The sequence below is a fragment of the Lissotriton vulgaris genome, chromosome 4_1, assembly GCF_964263255.1.
Source record: "Lissotriton vulgaris chromosome 4_1, aLisVul1.2, whole genome shotgun sequence".
NCBI lineage: Eukaryota > Metazoa > Chordata > Amphibia > Caudata > Salamandridae > Lissotriton > Lissotriton vulgaris.
In genome coordinates, this window is record NC_141691.1 from 314,753,219 (window position 1) to 314,775,823 (window position 22,605).

Here is a 22,605-nt window from a genome sequence, read left to right on the forward strand (position 1 = left end):
GTACATTCACTCACATGAAAATCTTTATGTAAGTAAATCAGTTTACAAGTGCACAAACGATTGGCACATCACAGTTCGACTCTAACAGCACCATGCAGAGATCATGCTATAAAATGTACTTGTCCAGACACTGGTTTAGCACTTGGTATATGCTCATTAGTTGGGTAAACAAGGGAACTGAGGCACAATGAGGCAAAGTGATTTGCACAACACTACACAGCGTGATGTGGTGAAGAGGAGAAGGCCCAGGCTGTGGGAGATATTCTTGATACTCGGTTGACAATTCATGCACTGGGACACATAAATAACAAAGAAATGCACAAGATGCTTCTTCTGACACTCAGGTGAGAAAGAGAACAAGGACACAATTAGAACACAGACACACTTCGAGCTCCGATTTATTCATAACTCTGCATAATTAAAGTACCGACATATTCAGAGCCCTACTGCGAGCAGAAAACTGTGTCAAACAAGACACAGGGCCTCTGCATATGGTGACAATGCACATTTTCAAAGACGTAACATTGATCCCTTGTATATTGAGAATTCGGGAATGCACCCCGTAGTGGGGCATAATTGCACCGATGCGAGAATTGAAACCACGTTAAAGGGTCTTATCAAAGCTATCATATAATGATAAAAGCTGGTGCAATTTGTCAAATCACTTCGTGGCACAAAATGAGGCAGGTAGATTTTTCAACAGAACAAGTAGATTTGTAAAGCATCTTGACCCTACGACAATTAGATAATTAAAAAAATACACACCTTTGTAAAAGCCATTCTATAAATGTATGTTCTAAGAATAACTAGTTTCAATACAGAGCTTTCTATCGCTATTGTAAAGATTAAAGGCTGAGATAGTCTTGCCAGGCTTGAAACATTTACCTACCACGCATATCACGTGTGAGCATTTAGCTCACTGGGCCATCTCCCTGACTTCCTCTGAAAAGTCCGAATATCTATTCCACTAAGTAGAGAAAGGAAGGTGGAAATGAGCAGGCCTGAGAGGATAATTCACTAGTACAAAGGAGAAGTGAAACAAGGAAATTAACATATGCACGTGCACTTCAAATTCTCTGCAAAACAGAGGCTTCAGAAAAGACTTATTCATGTTGGGACTCAGAAATAGCATTGATTAACCATGTAAACCAGCAGATACACATTGCATACATTCACTTACGGCCATCCCTCGTCTAGCAGTGTGAGGCAGAATTAAGAGATGGGCCTGTGAATACGCAGAATGTGTATTATAATAGTTCCTTTCTCTCAAACTCGAGGAGGATGGTACCTGAAAGAAGTTCTGGTAAGCAGCTAGACCCTCTTTCTTTGGAGTCCATGACCAAACCTTAGACTAAGGGTGCTGCAGGAGACTTGGAGTACCAAGTGTAGGGTGGAGCTGTGGGACCCACTTCTTTGGAGAAATCTAGGCTCCATGATAAATGGTCCAGTAAAATGTAAAGCTGCTCACCGGGACAAACCCCAAAGAACTATTTGACCAGGATGTATGACGTTACAACGCATACTTTTACAACGCCGACCTTTACAATGCAATTTTTACACAGCAACATCCATTACAACGCATACCATTACAACGCATGCCATTACAACAAATTCTTTGAAACTACCTTTACAACGCATTCCACTACAACACATACTACATTTACAGCGCATACCATTACAACGCATAACATTACAATGCATGTAAGGTAAGTATTGGATAGTGTAGGGGTAAAAATTACTATTCTAACTCCAGGGGGTGCAACAGTAGGGTAAGTGTTGGATAGTGTAAGGGTACTATGTGTTGTAATGCTATGCGTTGTAATGGCATGCGTTGTAATGGCATGCGTTGTAAATGCATGCGTTGTAAATGCATGCGTTGTAAATGCATGCGTTGTAAATGCATGCGTTGTAAATGCATGCGTTGTAATGGATATTGCGTTGTAAAAGTTTCGTTGTAATGGTAGTGCGGTGTAAAAGTTGCGTTGTAAAGGTTGTTTCCCATTCGACCATGAGAACTCGCAAGACGGCTTAACTCTGGCCGGAGTCCAGCTGAAATGAGCCACAGTAATAATTAGTCATTGAACGCATGTTAAAGGTTGCCCTCACTGAATTGCATGTAATTGGTTATATCGGTTTGACTCTATTTTGCCTCAATCGATTTGCTTCAAAGTACTTGTGGTAACTGATACATTCGTATATATATGAAAGCGGTTGAGACGTTACCTTGTTTAGTCTTAGTACTGTGTTGCTTTCTGAGCTGTACTATTCCTTCCCCTAGCCTAGCACCTCTCTAAGGCTAGGCGCGGAGTCTGACCTGTGCTAGTAAAGAGTAAGACAAAGAGAGCTTTGGTACGCCTGTGTAAACCCCACCCGACAACAGTGTTTTGGAAGAACAGCCATTGCACATACCCATGTCTTAAGTGGCTCTTCCCCAATACGTCCGGTGATTTTAATCCTAACACCATCAGTAGGTGAACATGTAGGATATGAATGGTGTCATTACGACAAACTTTCCCTGTTTCTGAAGCATGGTAAAAGGATTCAAAAGTCAGCCCGAGTAGCTGACTGAAAGAGCTACTGATTTTGCGGAGGAGCAAAAGGGATGATCTTAGTAGTTCACCTTGGAGGGGGAAGGGGTTTGTGTCACTCTTCGGCAGTCCCCTTGCCAGATTATTATTGAAAAGGAACACTGGTGGGGGTGATAATCTACCAGAAGGAACTGTTTGGACAAACATAAGACATAGAAACACATCTCTTGGAATAGGAATAATGCTTTCCAAACACAAGTCTAATGTATTTGCAGAGATGAGATAGAATGTTCTCTAGGATGCAGACAATAAAAGAAAGCCTCTGAGGTAACAGATACAGAGCATGGGATGAAAGATAGGTATGTGATTAATGGATGAGTTTAGAGACAATGCAAGCGACCTCTGTGTGTCGATAAGAATATCAGGTGAAACAGCTGCAGGCTGCAGACTATATGCCGAGTGAAAACTGGATACACATGGAATGGGGACTGCTCACAGATGAAAGGAACAGGTTGTGGAAAGATCTATCAAAGCAGGAGGGTGCAAAGAGGTGCTGGGGTACCATGCATGAGGAGGCATCGAGGTAGGAAGGCAAGCAGACACCTTTGCTAAGCGGAACGGGTGAGGATAGGGAAGAGATCAAATAAACTCGGGGTAAAAAGGTCTCCTCATGCAACTCATGGGTCTAAATTCACATTAAGGCTAAGGGCAAGAAGGATGCTGATAAGGGCATCAGAAACAATAGTGCACAGAGTTTGGCGTGTGGGATTTGGGCCCTTTATATGGGTGTCCCAATTACATTATAAATAGAAGTAGCCTTACGACTAGAGCAGTCGACGTTGAAGCTGGGGAACCGGGTTCAAGTCTCGGCAACGACGCTCAACATCCTGTGATTCTGGGCAAATCACTTATTCTCCCGGTGCCTAACAAAAAGGAATGTGTCCTTTTGTAACAAAACTGGTGCTATGTAAAGCGCTCTGTACCCGATATCTACGGGTCTAGTTCGCGCTATATAAAACTCTAAAAAAAATTTAAAAAAAGTTATAGGTTTGAGAAACATTGATCAGCATTGCTCATCTATGTACGGTCTCTCAAATTGTACTCTTGATACATAGTGTCGGAAGTCCTCTTGGAAAAAATAAAAACAATGACATTTTGTCAAAATGTTTTCAGAATGTTAACACAGCCTGTAATGAACCTCTGCGTGGTTAACTCAAATTATAAGACTATCTGTACACAGAAATCAGATTAAAATCTCCACTTTTAAATGAGTTATGGGAAGATTGTAGACCAATTCTACACATGATCTGAAAGAGGCACATGGGCTGAAAGAGCGGCAAATTCCATCTACCGCATGGAAACCAAATGAATAATAAAACATTCTGTATCCAGAGATTTCCTCAGGCCATGAAACATGGCCCTATCAAAGTGATGCCAAAATGTTATGAAATCCTGTTATTTTATGAGACAATGAATATCAATGGCAAATACCCGTCCAAACCCAATCTGTCTGTGTAGATTAGCTGGCTTCTGCCAGCAAAGCCACTTCCCACATTTGTATAGAATAATACAAGTATCATCAACACTTGAATGTTCTTTTTGGAGGTCTGTTTCATGATCTTTCCAATGTGTTTTAAGGCAGTCACCTCATTAAGAGATGGGTCCTTTTTTCCAACTGGTGGGTTAAAGTTTAACCACTGTCAATTGCCACAATGACATTGACACTTAAGATGGTATCTTCCTGACTTGTATCAGTTATATATGCTCACCTGTGAATGGTGTCATATCCTCTAAAACTGCAATCTTTATGGTAGTAGGAGCTTTAATGACCTGTTGCCCCAGCAGCACTGTTTACTCACAGACTAATCAGGTCGGTCTCTTCACTGTTGTCCTCTTGTTGACAAATACCTAATACACAATCTAAAATGTGCTCTGTGAGTACAGTAGGATGATGCAGCCGCCACGTTAATTGCTGTTTAGTGATACAAACAGTAGAAGCCCTTCCACAAAGACCGTCGTAAGAATTACAAAGTATTTACAAGATTAGCGATAACTGTTGGGTGGTTGCAGAGAGTGATGTGGTGGTGATGTTTACAGTTTAAGTGACTGAACAAAGGCAAAAAAAATGTAAAAAACGCTATTCCTCCTTATTGTTGTCTAGAGATAGGTATGTAACCGTACCGAAGCTAGAAAGTGGAACGGATACGTAGAGATGGTGTAATGTAGTGGATTTTTTTTATTTAATCAGCATGGCGTTTGGTTATCTTGGATCCATAACTCTGCCTTATGGTTTTCTCTGAATTGTTCTACACAGTAATTGACTAGTTGCTGTGAAAGGGCGTTCCCAAGGTGGAGTCTGAGTAATTTAAATAATGTAATTATGAATATGAAAAATCAGCCACCAGCTGGAGCTCTCATGCTCACTCTGGAGAAAACCATAAGAAAGACAAAGCTTCAAACCACTGGTTACCTTCTGCATTATGATCCGTAAGGAGGAGGACGGGGTGCAATATTCAACTGCTTGTGGCCGGAGACCATAGTGGAGTCACATGGGGAGGGGCTCTGAGACGGTCTCACCTGAGTAACCCATCTTTCCCTGCATTCCAAGGATCTAATTATTTATTGAACTGCATCAATCACAAGAACTTATTACGGATAATGTAAAGACATGCTGATAAATGATCCTGCTGTGTCATCAGTAAACATTTACAGTTCCCCTACCTGAAAATTTATGTAATTTATGTTAATACAACAAAGGATATCAATTCCAAAAGATCCTCAATGCTCCCATCTTCACAATTATTTAGAACGACGATAGTGAAATCCTTACTTGAGTCCAATAGCAATATTCGTTTTACCTGCATCAATTTCAATCTGCTGACCTTTACAGACTATACATAGTTGATGACAACCAACACATTACTGCTTTTATCTCCCTGCTTCCTTGGGACTTCCTTGAAACCGACATTGTAGTGAACTTTACAGCGCCATGCATTTGTTCTTCGGTGTCTCAAAGCCCCCTGCAATAGCATCAATATCTCATCATATCATTACACACAATCATTCGTAACAAAGTGCAGGCTTTTAGGGCTGGTTTTGGCACGCCTTGTATTTAAAGAGCATACCCTTACAGGTCATCATACTTACTATGAAAAAAAGTTAATGGTACAGAATAAGTAAGTGGCTAGGTTTTATTTCTCAAAAAAAAAACATCTCTGGGATTAATTTGTAAACACCTGGCAGTATATGCACCTCAAGAAGTCCTGTCTCCCAGTGATTAACTAATAGCTGCTTGAGTTTACTTTTAGGTCTGGCTACAGAGAGCTTTAGCTATATAGAACAACTCGCGTCATCAATTCTTCAAAACTACAAGAAGAAGAAGTACAGATAGATTGGGCTTTAGGTCAGCCATCTTCAGCCTTTATGTTTATTGATGGTGTGCCATTGCTTACATGGGCTGTCCATCTAGCCATGGCATTTTAAAGATGGCCACGCTGCCTCATTTGTTTCTGCAATACATTTTAATTATAAGGCATCAAGTAGTCCGTTTGTTATATTGTAGATGTGTTGCATTCTATCATTTCCCTACTTTGATGTTCCTCATTATATATTTATATCCTTGTTGGAATTAGAACCTGGCTCCTGCGTGAGCCTCCCTGGTTCTATGTTCCAGATTCCCTGTTTGGCAGTTTGATCCTGATCTTCTGCTTTCTGGATGCTCTGTGCCTTTCCCTTCACCAATAAAACCTTTGGTGTCTTAATTCTACGTTTGGACTCTACTTTACAAATTGGCGACGACTGGAGAACCTGAGGAACATTTCTGCGGCATCACAAGGCACAGGTGCGAAATATTCCTCTTCAAAAAAAACGAACCGGCCTACCTCTTCGTTTTCTACACTTTCGGACTGCTGTTTTAAAAGTTTTCCACCTCAGCGTCCGATCGCCAGCTTCCTGGTATGTACATTGCAGATTTCATCGATTTTCTACGTTTTCTTCGATTTACCAAGGTTTGCTACTGCTGTTGCCATAGCCACCATTTCCTCGACGACCTCACGCGCATCTGGTTGCCATAACTACCAACCAGTGTTCCTGCAGCCTACGCAGCGCAGCGCGCTCAACGCGTCGACTTGTTTTTAATGCTGATGCGCCTTGTTTTCTCTTTCTCTCACGTCACAAAGCAGCGTCAAAGCATCAAAGCGTCTGCCCTGTATGACGCCTATGTCGCTGTCTGCGCAATGAAATGCAACTGGAAGTCCGCGCTACTGTAGCTGTCGACGTTTCACTGGGAGCGTTTCACACCGAGCACGCTTCAGCTACTGAACTACACGGTAGTTATCCTTGGTTTATCAGCGCGCTCAGTAACGCTTCATACCAGACACGCTTCAGCTACTAAACCACACAGCAGCTTTTATTTCTGTTTTCAACGCGCTCAGCAACTCTCTTCAAACTGGTTGGTACTTTGGCATTATAAGATTCGTATGCATTATACCTGAAGGAAAACTTTACTAGACTGTGAAACACTACCCTGCTACTTATTTTAACAACATTTCACATTTTTGCACGTCAACTTTTCTCGAGTTTTCTCAATTTTTGTTGGGAAACATTACTTTTGTGTTACTATTGAGACTCTTTATTGCTATTTTAAGATTTACTTATACTGTTCCATAATATATAGTTACTGCATTTAGTCAGTGTAACCATACTATTTTACCATGCAATTTGATCCTCCTACCAAGTTCCTGCAGACTAAAGGTGAACCAGCTATTCCATGGTCACGATGGAAAGAAGAGTTTATTACCTATCTAAAAGCTATTGATGGTGAACGTATGTCTGCTGAAAGGAAAAAAAATATTTTTCTCCACTGTTTGGGTTCAGAGGGTCAAAATGTGTTCAGAACTCTTCCACCGATGCGTTCTGGAGGTGACCACAATGTTTATGACGAAGCAATGTTACGTATTGAAAATAGGTTCAAACCCAATACTAGTGTTGCACTAAACAGGTATAAATTTTATACTAGAGCTCAAGAAGAAAGTGAAAGTTTTGATGACTTTCTTACTGCTCTTCGAGCTTTGTCACTGCATTGCAACTTTGGGCTAATGACTGACGAAATGCTCAGGGACCAGATTATTGTACACGTCAGAAGTAAAAAAGTTCAAGAACAGCTTTGGATCCTGGGTGATCCCAGTTTAGAAGTAACTATAAGTACCTCCAAAGCGCTTGAACAATCTGAACGCTGGATGAAAACTTTAGAAAGTAAAGCCTCCTCTGGTACTGTTAGCAAAGCTTCTTCTAGCATTGATGAAGGCAATGTTAATGCTGTTTCCTCCTCATTTTCCAATAGCAAGCCTAATGCTAATACGAGAACTCAGTCTAATTCAAAAAATTATTATTGCTTCAGATGTGGTAATCCCAACCACATTGCTTCGTATTCTCGTTGTCCTGCTATTGGAAAAGAATGCACTAAATGTGGACGTGTTGGTCATTTTTCAAAAATGTGCAAGGACACTGGTACAAGAAAGGATTCTTCCTTTCCCCCTAAAGGCAAAATTTCTACTGTGTCACAAGGTGCATCGTCATCCCAAGACTTAGAACATGGTATTATTGTTTCCATCCGTGATATGACAGATGCCAAGTCTGCAGAAACTCTAAACTCTCCAGATTGCATCGTTAGTATTTTAGGTAAGGAGCTCAAACTTATGGCTGATTCAGGCTCTCCCTGGACCATCATTACCAAGTTATATTGCAATGAAATTTTTGGGAGCCTGGTTGATCTGTCTAGCTTATGTGAACCTGATATTATTGCACAAAACTTTGATGAATCCTATATTAATATTGTCGGTTACAAAGAAGTCCTTATTGAATTTAGGGGAAACAGTGCTTGGATTAAAATGTACATTGCTATCAAAGGTGTGAATGTTCTGGGTTGGAGGGATCAATTCAGACTTGGAATTACCTTAAATCCCAGGAACAAAGACCCTATCTCTGTGGTTGCCATTACTTGCGATGTTGCACCTTTACACAACACTGCTTCCTGTACTACCAGTACTCATCTGTTGGATGATAGTATGATTGTTTCTGAATCTTCCAAGAATGTTGTTGATCTCGAGAAAGACCTCCCTTTGCTATTTCCTCAAGTTTTTTCTGAGAAACTTGGGAAACTTAAGGGTTTTTCCCATAGGATCAAAGTTAAAAATGGTGCCATCCCTGTCAAACAGAAATTGAGGGGTGTACCCATCAGTATAAGAGCTGAACTCAAAATCTTATTGGACGACATGATCCTTGGAGGCGTTATTGAGGAAGTGGAGTCCTCTGAATGGGTTTCGCCCATCGTTTTGGCTCAAAAACCCGATAAAAGTATCAGGTTGTGTGTAGACCTAAGGGCTCTCAATGCCAATTTGATCACTGATTGTCACCCTCTCCCAAATATAAACGAGATGGTATGTTTGTTGGATGGTGCTTGCATTTTTTCTACCCTTGATTTGCGTTCCGCTTATCACCAAATCGAATTGACTGAAGATGCAAAGCATTTTACCGCTTTCATCACTCCGTTTGGCCTTTTTCAGTTTAAGCGAATGCCTTTTGGCCTAGCCTCCGCCGCTTCGGTGTTTCAGAGGGCCATGCATCATATCTTTAAAGAGGTTAGCTCCTTCGTGAAGTGTTTCCAGGATGATATCCTCATTTTTTCTAAGAATGTGGATGATCATTGTCTCCATCTTAAGGATGTGTGCAATAAGTTGTGTGATGCTGGACTTACCCTCAAATTTAACAAGTGTAAATTATTTTGTAAGAGTGTCGAATACTTGGGTCACACCTTGTCTGCTGACGGTGTTGTTCCCAAGCGTTCCCTTGTTGATGCCATTGTAAAAGCCCCTTCTCCTGACAACAAGGAGAAATTGCTTTCCTTTGCGGGCTTATGCGAGTACTACAGTAAGTTCATACGTAATTTCGCTACCAAAATGGAACCCCTCAGGGAGCTAACCAGGAAGTCCTCAGACTTTGTGTGGTCTGAAAGGCAAGAATCTGCCTTTTCTTCCATCAAAGAAGATATTATCAATGCTCCCACTTTGAGATCTTTTTCCCTTAACAAAAAGTGTATTATCACCGTAGATGCCAGTTGTTATGGCCTTGGAGCTGTGCTAGGTCAGGTTTCTGGCAAAGAGGAGTGGTGTGTTGCCTTTGCCTCCAGAACTCTTTCTCTTACTGAGAGGAGGTATGCAGTCATCGAAAGGGAGTTGTTAGCATGCACATGGGCTGTGGAGCATTTTCGCAATTATGTTTGGGGCAACAGATTCATTCTTAAAACTGACCACAAGCCTTTGGTTGGAATTTTGTCTCCTGGGGGAGGTTGGAACTCAACTGCTCGCATTGCACGCTTATCCTCAAAGTTGCAGGAGTATGATTTTGAGGTTTTGTATGTTCCTGGTAGGAGTAATGTCACGGCGGATTTTCTCTCCAGGTTGCCTTGCCCTGATGTTGGTTCCAACTCAGATAGTCGTGAGATTGATATTGTTTCTGTGGTCAATGACTATGTTTCTAGTGACTTCAGGGGCATCTCTGAGATTGACTGGATGTCGGAAGCTGAGAAAGATCCCATTTTTTCATTTATCTTTAATTGTCTGGAAAAAGGTTGGCCCAAGGATAAATCTGTGTTACCTGAATTTGCCCCTTTTTGTCAAGTTTCCTCTGAGATTGAGGCTGTGGGTAAGATCTTGTTTAAGGCTGGGAAGATGATTCCTCCTGCTTCTTTGTATAACAAGATTCTTTCTTTGGCCCATAGGACTCATATTGGGATGTCCTCTATGAAACGTCTCATTAGGACCAACTTTTGGTGGCCTGGCCTTGACAGGATGGTGGACAGAACTGTCCGTGACTGTGTGGACTGTATCAATAGTGATAAGATGCTCAAGGTGTCTTCTGCCCCCCTATGTCCTGTTCCTTGGCCCGATCATCCCTGGCAAAAGCTAGCTTTTGATATCTCTGGCCCTTTCCATCGTCTTCCTGAGTGTGCTCGTTTTGCTTTGGTTCTAGTTGACTATCACACCAAATGGCCTGAAGTTAAGTTTGTCTCCTGTGCCACCACCTCTATTATTATTTCCTTCCTCAGGGAAGTTTTCGCCAGAGAGGGTTCTCCTGAAATCCTAGTTACTGATAACGGCGTCCAACTTGTCTCCCAAGACATGGAGGATTTTCTTGTCTCATGTGGCATCAAACATCACACTACATCATTGTATGAACCCAGAGAAAATGGTCAGGTTGAGCGGTTCAACCGTGTTCTTAAAAATGCCGTGGAGCTTGCTTGTTCTTCGGGAGAGTCTTGGAAGGATGTGGTAAGGGAAAGACTCTGGATGTATCGCATCACCCCCCATGCTGTCACGGAGGTCAGCCCTTTCCAACTTCTGAGAGGGAGAACTCCTAGTTCCGATATCTGTCCTTGGTGGGTTAAGAAACTAGATGTTAAGGTTGATCACTTGGATATTTCGCAAGTGGCCAATCGTGTTGTAACCAAGCAGAACAATATGAAAACTTTGTTTGACCGCAAAATGAATGTAAAAGTTCCTGATTTTGTTGTGGGTGAATGGGTCAAGATCAAGAAACCTGGGTTCACTCTCAAAGGTCTCTCTAAGTTCAGCAATCCCATTAAAATTGTTAAAGTTTTCAGAAACTCTGTCATCACTCAAGATGGCAGAGCCTGGAACATTAGGAAGGTTGCCAAGTGTAAGCCTGTTCCTCCTGCTCCTGTTCAGATTCTGTCTCATGACAAATGTTCTGCTCCAAGTCCTACTCATCATGACAGCAATAATGCTCCACATTCTCAGTCTGTGGCTCATAGAGTCAAAACCAATGCCAGACCTGTTGTTTTACCTTCTAGGTTCTTATCCTAACCCTTTTTCCCCACTGTATAGTTCTGCTTGTTTTATAGGGGGGAGATGTGTTGCATTCTATCATTTCCCTACTTTGATGTTCCTCATTATATATTTATATCCTTGTTGGAATTAGAACCTGGCTCCTGCGTGAGCCTCCCTGGTTCTATGTTCCAGATTCCCTGTTTGGCAGTTTGATCCTGATCTTCTGCTTTCTGGATGCTCTGTGCCTTTCCCTTCACCAATAAAACCTTTGGTGTCTTAATTCTACGTTTGGACTCTACTTTACAAGATGCTTTTAATTTGACTAATTTAATTTGAAAACAAAATGACATTTTAGTTGCCGTTTGGTTGCATTTTTGTTTAGGAATTGTTCTCTGGGAGTCTTATCCTGTCATAAAAACACAGTGCTATTCACTGGCCACCCTTGCAATTCATTTTTTTATCTTGCTGCCATGATAACATGCTACTGCGTTCATTGTTTCATAGAGCAATGGTATGCTTTCTTATAAATGTTACATTACTGGCCCTTGGCCAAAAGTGCCTACTATGTTTCTTTGACTGCATTTTATGTTCACCACTTACAATACAACGACGTTTGTTGGCTTCTTTTGAGAATACTATCTTATTTATAGCACAGGTAAACTCTGTTCAGCAGTGGTGTACTCCCTGTGAGCATTAAATGTGTGATGATTAGTCAGTCATCCTTCTCGCAAAGCCTCTTCTCAGCTGCTAACAAAACAAAACAAACTGCGCGAGCCTGTGTCCCAGGTCAACCTCTGACAACTCGGTGCCGCTGTAGCACCAGTGCCTATTCATAGCACAACAGAGACAAAGGAATATATGCGAGAAAGCGCAGAACCCGCTCCTCGCGCCGCGTGCAACGAGCCCACGCGCGCCCTGCGGGCCGGGGAGCAGGCTCCACGCCTCACATTCCTCGCGCGCGCAGCCGGTGCATCTTCCTCTCCCGCGCGCTATCTGCAAGCCTGACAGGGTCACTGAAAGAAGCCCTGCAGACAGGGCCCCAGGGAGAGGAGGAAACAGGAAGTCATAGAAAGCGCCGCAATAAAAAGACAATTATTAGCAGAGATAAAGTTATCCGGTGTGCACCGGGCGCAACAGCGGAGCCGTGCAGTGCACTGCACATGGCAGAGGTAAAGCCCAGCATCGGTGCTCAATGGTACACACAGAGAGACAGGAGGTCTCTGCTCACCAAGCTGCAAGACAACCCCACACTAGGCATAGCCTAGGATGGGTCAGTGGTGCCGCAACATAAGGAATATGGGTGCCTCGGGACCCTGCATCCATAGGCGCGCAGCGCTAGGGTAGAAAGATGCCACTCACCAAACGGCTGAACGCCCTGCGAAGCATGACGCTGGACCTGGCGACGGGATCCGCTGCTCGAAGGGCTGCTGCCGGTCCGGTCCGGGGAGGCCTTCACGGCGCAGTCCCAGTCAACATCCCGCTGACCATGAGAATCACGGGGCAAGCCAACGACTTAAGAACAGCCACCTGCTCTCTGATCGCCCTGCCGGAAGTCATCCAGGACAGCTGTCTGGCTCCTGTCACATTTCTAGGGAGATACTAAGGCCCACCTCGCTCGCTCCCTCCCCTGTCACAGCACAAGGGGCACACGCATCCCCCTCCCAGTGTCTGTCATACATCAGCCCTGAACACTTCTCCTCCCTCTCTTACCACACTACAGGGGCAGTACCTGAGCCAGCATGCCGCTCTCTCCTCCCCGTGACACAGCAGGGGCTGGACTCTACACTCCACAAGCTCGTCACACAGCAGAGGCAGTACCCAAACACACGGGGTCTGCCCTGACAGCAGCAGCCCGTCTCTTCTTCTGGTCAAGTGCAGGGGCAAGAGTCGCAACCTAAACACATATTTTCCTCCTGCGGCCACATAAGTGTGCTAGGCTCCTTGACGCGTCTGCAGTGGGACAGAGACATATCCAGGCTACATACACACTCCCTCCTCGCCTCAGTCTCCAATGCAGTGTCACACACTGTTTCCCTCTATGTTCTGGGGGCCCAATGACGGGCACCGGCTCAGGCCACCCATCTATTGGTCCAGCGACTGAAAGTGGCTCCCTTCGCTGGCTATTTGAGCAGCGCCAGCCCTAGGCTAAAATCACCTCTCTTTGTGCCCTAGGGCAGTAGTACTCACCCGGGATCTATTAACCTGTCCTCGGGACCAGTGATAGACCCAGACACCCCTCACTACCTCCCCGGGCAGTACCAGACCCAGAAATCCTCTCCCTGACACCAGGAGACAGGGACTGGCTAATGCCCCTTTCGTTCTAATATCGAGGGCAGTGGCAGTTTTGTTCCGTGGGTAAATGGGATTGCCAGGTCCTTCTCCAACCCCCCGCCTCTTGGGCGGGCGCCAACCCGATGTCACTGTCTCTTAGTCTAGTTTCAATCCGCCTGCTTCCAAAGGCAGCGTCAAACCTCACCTCTGACCCCTGCAACAAGGAATGAAAAGGGTATGATTCTGCTAATCTCCTATGGCAGTATGCCACCCACCTTCATGTCTCCATTTTCTGTGTCAACCCTCTCCTGTCGCACAGTGCACGGCACTCCCAAGGCAGATGTGAACCTCTATGCGTAAAATAGCGCCAACTCTCCCTCCCTATCTACCCCCAGGCACCGGCACCCTAATGCTGTCTTTCCCCGTCCGCCTCGGGCAGCAACAGAGCTCTCCCCCTGCCAGCCCGGAGCAGGAATGCCCCCTCCCCTCTCTTTGCGCCCTGGTTTCTGCACTCTGTCCTTCTGCCTGGGGCAGCAGTGCTCGCCTGGCAGCCTGTGTGTATGTGTCGCTTGTTGCGGGGCTCCCTGGGCTCTGCGGCCCCGGGGGCTTCTGATCTGACAGGAGCGCCACCCCCCTCGTTCCCCGTAGGGTCGCACGGAGCTCTCCGCACACTGACACACCGCAGCACCCTGGAGGGAGGGATAGAGCTGTGCTCATCCGGGATCCCAGGCCCCGCCCACCAACCGGCGCCCGCCCTCCCGGCACTTCCACTTTCAGTTGATTCAAGCAGCAGGATCGCCCAGCTTTATTTGTCAGACAAGCATACGAGCTGTGTCAAAAATAAGCCCAAACGGATCCAGGCTAAAAAAAGAAGCCGCAAGCAAGCCCAAGCCACATAACTACGGTATTTGGCTACTAAAGTGAAGACTTGCTGTAAGAAAGAACCACATTTTTCCATTGTCTATATTTTTTTGTACTTTTTATATTTTGCAGCGTTGTATTTGCAGAGCGAATTAGCCATCTCAAAATAATTATAATACTTACTAAAATATGCAAGTATACATCATAAAATAGTAAAAATATTACAGACTGGATCAAGAAATCATAAAAAATAACATTCAAAGTTGAAAAAATAAAAAAGGACGGTGTGGCAAAGGTGAAGAATAAAGTGCAATCACCTGGTTAAGTTTCAAGAGGCTCAAAAAATAAAACAATATATATTTATATACATATACACATGGGCATCCGCAGAAATGTTTCCAGGGGGGGCAACATTTTAACTTCATCACCATCCTCCGACATGATTGAGCACAAGTATTAAATACATTTAAAAAAATCTAATAAGACAAAGAGCTTAAATAAACAAAGAAATCCATAGGGGGAAGAGAAAAATCTTGTGAGGCGCCACATCAGACAACCTGGCAAGTAATAAAACAGAGGAAAAACTAAAAATGACCGGAAAAAAAAACATTCTAAATCAGGTTGATGCGGTTCTAGAGCATGGGTACTCACAAACTTTCTCTCAGGGGCCAAATTTACAGTGCGGTTTGTGGCTGAGGGCTGCACTGGTGGGGGCGGGGTCAGGGAGGGAGGGGGTGGGGCTAGAGCAACAAAAAAACTATGACCATGAGGTTGAACACAGGTCCCTGCAGCGGATGCCTTCATCTGCTGAGCCACCAGACCCGGCATACACACATCTTTATTTCTCTCTCTCTCTCTCTGTCTGTCTCTCTCTCTCCCCCCCTCTCTCTCTGCCTCCTTCCCTCTCTCTCTGTCTCCCTCCCTCTCTCTATCTCTCTCTCTACCTCCTTCTCCCTGTCTCCCTCTGTCTCACTCACTCTGTCTATCTCTCTCACCCTCCCTCTCTCTCAACCTCCCTCTCTCTCTCCCTCTCCCCATCTCTCTCTCCCTCCCTCCCTCACTCTCCCTCTCTCTCCCTCTGTCTGTCTCCCTCTGTCCCTCTCCCTCTCACTCCATCCCTCTCTCTGTCTCCCTCCCTCCCTCTCTCTCCCTCTCCCTCTCTCTCCCTCCCTCCATCTCTCTCCCTCTGTCTCTCTCCCTCTGTCTCTCTCCCTCTCCCTCTCTCTCTTCCATCTATCTCCATCCCTCTCTCCAACCCTCTCTCTCCATCCATCTCTCTGTCTCCCTCACTCTCTCTCCCTCTCCCTCCCTCCGTTTCTCTCCCTCCATCTCCCTCCCTCCCTCCCTCCCTCCCTCCCTCCCTCCCTCCCTCTTTCTCCCTCCCTCCCCCCTCCCTCCCTCCCTCCCTCTCTATCCCTCCCTCTCTACCACTCCCTTTCCATCCCTCTCCATCCCTCCCTTTCTCTCCCTCCCTCTCTCTCCCTCCTTCTGTCTGTCTGTCTACCTCCCTCTCCCTGTCTCCCCCTGTCTCACTCACTCTGTCTATCTCTCTCACCATCCCTCTCTCTCACCCTCCCTCTCTCTCTCCCTCCCTCTCCCTCCCTCTCTCTCCCTCTCACTCTACCTCTCTCTCCCTCTGTCTCTCTCCCTCTGTCCCTCTCCCTCTCACTCCATCCCTCTCTCTGTCTCCCTCCCTCTCTCTCCCTCTCCCTCTCTCTCCCTCCCTCCGCCTCTCTCCCTCTGTCTCTCTCCCTCTGTCTCTCTCCCTCTGTCTCTCTCCCTCTCTCTCCTCCCTCTATCTCCATCCCTCTCTCCATCCCTCTCTCCATCCATCTCTCTGTCTCCCTCACTCTCTCTCCCTCTCCCTCCCTCTGTTTCTCTCCCTCCATCTCCCTCCCTCCCTCCCTCTTTCTCCCTCCCTCCCTCCCCCTCTATCCCTCCCTCTCTACCCCTCCCTTTCCATCCCTCTCTATCCCTCCCTTTCTCTCCCTCCCTCTCTCTCCCTCCTTCTGTCTGCCTGTCTCCCTCCCTCTGTCTGTCTGTCTCCCTCCCTCTGTCTGTCTCCCTCCCTCTGTCTGTCTGTCGACCTCCCTCTGTCTGTCTGTCGCCCTCCCTCTGTCTGTCGCCCTCCCTCTGTCTGTCACCCTCCCTCTGTCTGTCTCATTCCCTCTGTCTCCCTCCCTCTGTCTCCCTCCCTCTCTCTGTCTCACTCCCTCTGTCTCACTCCCTTTGTCTCACGCCCTCTGTCTGTCGCCCTCTGTCTGTCTGTCGCCCTCTGTCTGTCTGTCGCCCTCTGTCTGCCTGTCGCCCTCTGTCTCCCTCCCTCTGTCTCCATGTCTCTCTCCCTGTCTCCCTCCCTCTGTCTCCCTCCCTCTGTCTCCCTCCCTCTGTCTCCCTCCCTTTGTCTCCCTCTCTCTGTCTCCCTCTCTCTGTCTCCCTCCCTCTGTCTCCCTTCCTCTGTCTGTGTCCCTCCCTCTGCCTCCCTTCCTCTGCCTCCCTCCCCCTGCCTCCCTCTCACTCCCTCCCTCTGTCTCCCTCCCTCTCTGTCTCCCTCCCTCTCTGTCTCCCTCCCTCTCTGTCTCCCTCTCTCTCTGTCTCCCTCTCTCTGTCTCCCTCCCTCTCTGTCTCACTCCCTCTCTGTCTCCCTATCTCTATGTCTCCTTCTCTCTATGTCTCCCTCTCTCTAGGTCTCCCTCTGCCTCCCTCTGTCTCCCTCCCTCTGTCTTCCTCTCTCTCTGTTTCCCTCTCTCTCTGTCTGGCTCCCTCCCTCTGTCTGTCTCCCTTCCTCTGTTTGTCTCTGACTGTCTCCCTTTATCTGTCTCCCTGTCTGTGTCCCTCCCTCTGTCGCCCCTTCTTCTTTCTGTTGCCCTGTCTCCCTCCATCTGTCTCCCTCCCTCCCTCTCTCTCTCTCTCTCTCTCTCTCTCTCTCTCTCCCTCTGTCCCCCGCCCTATCTGTCCCCTGCCCTATCTGTCTCCCTCTCTCTGTCTCCCTCCCTCAGTCTCCCTCCCTCTGTCTCCCTCCTTCTGTCTTCCTCCCACTGTCTCCCTCTGCCTCCCTCCCCCTGCCTCCCTCCCTCTTCCTCCCTCCATCTGTCTCCCTCCCTTTGTCTCCATCCGTCTCTCTCCCTTGTGTGTCCCTCCCTCTGTCTCCCTCGCTCTGTCTTCCTCGCTCTGTCTTCCTCTCTCTGTCTTCCTCTCTCTGTCTTCCTCTCTCTGTCTTCGCCTATCTCTGTCTTCCCCTCTCTCTCTGTCTCCCCCCCTCTGTCTGTCTCTCTCCCGGTCTGTCTCCCTCCCTCTATCGTCCCCCTCCCTCTGTCTGTTGCCCTCTGTCTCTCTCCCTCTGTCCCCAGCCCTATCTGTCCCCCGCCCTATCAGTCTCCCTCTCTCTCTGTCTCCCTCTGTCTATCTCTGTCTCCATCCCGCAATCTCCTTCCCTCAGTCTCCCTCCCTCAGTTTCCGTCCCTCAGTCTCCGTCCCTCAGTCTCCGTCCCTCAGTCTCCATCCCTCAGTCTCTGTCCCTCTGTCCCCCTCCATCTCTGTCTCCCTCTCTCTCGGTCTCCCTCTCTCTCGGTCTCCCTCTCTCAGTCTCTCTCTCTCTCTCGGCCTCCCTCTCTTTCCCTCTCTCTCGGTCTCTATACCTCTGTCTGTCTCTGTCGGTCTCCACCCTGTATCTCCCTCTATCTGTCTCCCTGTCTGTCTGTCTCCCTCCCTATGTCGCCCCCTTCCCTCTGTTTCCCCCTTCCCTCTGTCTGTCTCCTTCTGTCTGTCACCCTCTGTCTCCCTGCCTCATTGTGCTTATCTATAATAATGTCCCCCCTCGATTCTTTCACTATCTTCTCTCGTCAATTATTTCTCACTCTTTCCTCTCCCCTTCTCTGTTTGTCTCTACTTCCCACTTCGTCTCTTATTTTTCCTTTTGGCTCTGTCTCTCTCTTTTATCTCTCCTCTGCTCTCATGTCTCCCTTAGCCTCAACATGGAGGGTTAGTTACATTTTCCACTACAGCATTGTCAAAATCGAATTTTTATTTTTTTCCATTTTAAGTCATACTGTTCTTTAAATGTAGTTATTTCAGTCCTTCGTGTTTTTTCCGGAGTATTTCCACTCTTAGCTGTATTAGCACTCTCCCCATTGCACACATTCATAACAATGAAACTTTCAATTTCAATCCGGTCTGTCACTTCACAGTTTTTAAACTAAGAATGTTGGCACTAACCCCACTCCCCAAACGACGCCCCCACCCACGCCCCTTAGCTTTGTATCTGATCGTTGTGGCCTGCTGTGAGGGACTAAAGCTCACGGCCCCTGCTAATTGTGCTGCTTGAAAGCATCAGCAGCTCCCCAAGAACTCAACGTCATCTCCTGAGGCCTGGGATGGGGGGAGATGCTCCATGCTGTGTCTCCTCTGCCGGCCCATTGTCATACTGCCCATCCTGCTTCATACCTCCAGACCTCCCGAGGCGTCTCCGGGAGCAACGTTATTTTTTGTGACATTTTAATACTGCCTACCTGCAATGCTCTGTTAGCGCTCCGGACCTAGCGCTCTGATCTTCCCTGGCTGCCCCCTCTCCTGCACGCGACCCAGACCGCCTCCGCTGATCGCCCCTCCTTGCCTGACTATCGGAGTGGGACGGGCGGCTCCTCCATCTTGGGCGGGTTTGGGCTCTGCGCTGCAGTTCTTTGGCTCCTCCCTCCCTGCCACGCCCCCCTGATCCTCCTCCCCCATGTGTCCCTACATTATGGTTACTCATCCCCGGCCGCGCAGCGGACGAGCGCAGCGGGCGCGACGAAGGCGCGCCGAAGTTGCGCCTAAGTTAAGCCCGTCTGCGCCCGTCCGCGACGGGCCGGGACCAGGGGCCACACACTCTGCTCCTTTTTTGGTTTATACTACAGCTCAACTCGTTGCACTCTCTGCTATCTCCTCACCTTCCCCCTCACTTCTGTGTCATCTTGATACTCTTGGCATTCTCGTCTCTTCCCCTTCTCACCCGATCCCGGTCTCTCACAGCCCCACCCTTCTCTCTGTTGACCCCACTCCCGTCCCCCTTCCCCCCTCTGTTCCAACTGTAGCCTCCGCTTATCTGCTCAACACCCGTTCTGCAGTCAAACACCAGACGGCACTTTTCAACCTTTTGACCACCGATTCCCCAGACTTCCTTTTTCTGACTGAAACTTGGTTCACCGTCGATTCCCTCCCCGATCTTCTAGCCATTCTCCCCGATACCCACTACGCCCTCCAAGCTGACCGTCCGGATGGTAAGATTCGGGGCGGTGTGGCGATGATCATTCGGTCTACCCTCAAATTTCAACTTCTGACTCACCCCCTCATTCCCAACGTGGACTACTTGGTGGCCCGCTCCCTTAACCTTTCTGCCCCCCTTACTGTTGTCCTCGTGTACGGCCCCCCCAATCTATGCCTTCCTTTGTAGCCTCCCTTCAGGACCTCTTGGCCACTCTGGTGGTAAACAACTCCTCTGTCCTTCTGCTCGGCGACTTTAACGTTTGGCCGGGCGATCCTAGGGAAGATCTTCCTTCTAAAGATTTTTCTGCCACTCTCCAGTGCTTAAACCTTACATCTCATGTCACAGTCCCTACCCACGCCCAGGGTCACATCCTGGATCAAATCTGGTCCTCACGTCCTGTTGTTTCGCCACCCTCCATATCCCCTTGTGTCTGGTCCGATCACTTTATTATTTCTTTTTCTATTCACTTGGGCGCGGTTGATAAGCCCCCTCTTCCGAAAAACATTCTAGCCCGTAAATGGAATCAGACCGACCTTCATTCCCTTTCGCTCTCCTTGGCTTCCTCCGCCCCAGACCTTACTGATCTTCCTCTCGAATCCCAGGTCAACGCCATTGGCACATGGCTATCTTCTTCATGTGATCTAGGTGCCCCGCTTAGAAAGATCAAGGCGGTCCGCCTCTACGATGCGCACAAATGGTTTTCTCCAGAGCTTAAAAAGCTTAAACTCGACCTCAGGCGGTCAGAACGCCACTGGAGACGGAATTACTGTCCCTCTTTGCGCGCCAAATATAAACTACTTCCCACCGAATATAAAAAAGCGATCCTAGTGGCTAAAACCGCATATTTCACTGAGAGAGTAGCTCTTTCTGCTAATAAATCTCGCGAAATCTTCTCCCTGGTCCACAATCTTGCTACCTCTGATCGCTCCACCCCTAGTCTGGTCCCTTCACAGTCCCTCTGTTCCTCACTTAATGATTTCTTCACCGACAAGATTGTGAAGATTAAAGCCAACATCCCCACTGTGCCTCAACCCCGTCTCACTTGTCCTCTTTCTCCCCCCCTTCCTCTTTCGTTCTCTCTCCCCCCCCCATTTCTCCTGATTTATTTCTAAAACTTCTGATCAAAGTTAAATCTGGCTCTCCCGCGGACTGCGCGCCGGCACGCATTCTTAAAACTCTCTTTACCAACTGTCCCGCCCCCCTCTTGCTCTTCTTAATTCCTCTCTGGCTATTGGTTCCGTCCCCTCTTCTTTTAAATCCGCTATAGTCCTCCCTATCCTAAAAAAAAACGGTCTGGATCCTTCTCTCCCTGCTAACTTTCGACCCATTTCCCTTCTTCCCTATCTTGACAAGATCCTTGAAGCCCATGTCACCTGCTGCCTCTCTACTTACATCGAGGAGAACGGCCTCTTGGCATCCCATCAGGCGGGTTTCCGCCCAGGCCACTCCACGGAGGAAGTGGTCCTTGCAGTCTTGGACGAACTCAAGGGGAAGGCCGACTCTAAACTCCCCCAAGCCCTGGTCCTACTCGATCTGTCCGCTGCGTTTGACACGGTTGACCACTCCATCCTTCTCGACCGTGTCAGCGCAGCGGGCTTTCGGGGCGCGGCCTTCTCTTGGCTCGCGTCATTCCTTCGGGACAGGTCCCAGGCGGTTCACCTCTCCGGCTTTTCTGCCTCTCCCCGCCCGGTTACTTGTGGCGTTCCCCAAGGTTCCTCTCTTTCCCCCCTTCTTTTCAATCTTTATATCCATCCCCTCATCACTTCCCTTCTTGAGCTGGGGCTCTCTGTGTACAACTACGCAGATGACCTCCAGCTCGTTTTCGACCTTTCTTCTACACCTGATTCTCTCCCTAAGTTTTGTTCCACCTTAGTTTTTATTTCTGAGTGGATGAGCGCTAACCACCTGAAGCTCAATCCTGACAAGACGGAACTTGTCCTCACTGGTGGTCCCTCGAACCCTTGGTCTCCTGCACACTGGCCCCTCTCTTTTGGTCCCCCCCCTTTGCCCGCTTCCTCTGTCCGTAAATGGGTATCAAAGTCAGCCATGACTTATCCATGCATAGTCAGATCAGTTCCGCCGTGTCTTCCTGTTTTCTCTCCCTCCGTCTTATCCGGAAAATTTCGCGGTTTTTCTCCATCAACGCACTCAAAACCATAGTCATGGCCCTTGTCACCTCCCGCCTCGACTATGGGAATGGCCTGTACGTGGGAATACCCGCCTACAAAACTCGCAGACTCCAGGCCATTCAAAACCAAGCTGCCCTCCTCATCCTCTCCCTCCCTAAATCCTCTCATATCACCCCTGTTCTCAAGTCCCTTCATTGGCTCCCTGTCCGTTTCAGATCTTTCTTTGAACTGGCCTGTCTAGCCTTTCGGGCTCATTCCCGCTCTGCTCCCCTGTTTATCACCTCTCTCATCTCCTCTCATGCCCCCAGCCGCACTCTTCGTTCCTCTTCCCTTTCTCTTCTGCATATCCCCCGCTTCCGCAAATCCAGAACGGAGGGTACCCGATTCTCAGTCCTGGCCCCCCAGTTCTGGAATAGTCTTCCACTCTCCATTCGCTCTATCCCCATCTACACCCACATCCGGAAAGCCCTCAAAACCTTTCTTTTCTCTCAGGCCTTCCCCTCTTAGTCTCCCTGGGTTCCCTCTGTGAGCTTTGATCAGGTCCCCAGCGCCAGGAAGCCGCTTGGCCGCAGTGCGCTCTACCAAATCTTTACCTGGACGCCGAAAGGCCGACCAGCACAGAGTAGCTTGAGACTCTGCCCTGCTTTCCATTGGAGCCTGCATTCAGCCTGAAGCAACGCCTCGCCGGACCCGCTTCGCGGGTCCCGCAGTGCGGCTAAAACTAATGG

General features: G+C 47.7%; 1 protein-coding gene and 1 pseudogene across 2 annotated transcripts in view; one reads left to right on the forward strand and one right to left on the reverse strand.

Annotated features, from left to right (window-relative positions):
• The window catches only part of ATP11C (ATPase phospholipid transporting 11C (ATP11C blood group)), an 828,266-nt gene extending 813,846 nt beyond the window's left edge, over positions 1–14,420 (reverse strand). For both annotated transcript variants that reach the window (XM_086918646.1, XM_086918645.1), the window contains exon 1: positions 12,734–14,420. In XM_086918646.1, the coding sequence (XP_086774772.1) occupies positions 12,734–12,760 (27 nt within the window). In that variant the 5' untranslated portion in view covers positions 12,761–14,420. The remainder of the gene's footprint in view (positions 1–12,733) is intronic.
• A 4,809-nt stretch (positions 14,421–19,229) lies between these two features.
• LOC147718690 (uncharacterized) lies at positions 19,230–20,860 on the forward strand (annotated as a pseudogene).
• The last annotated feature ends 1,745 nt before the right edge of the window (positions 20,861–22,605 follow it).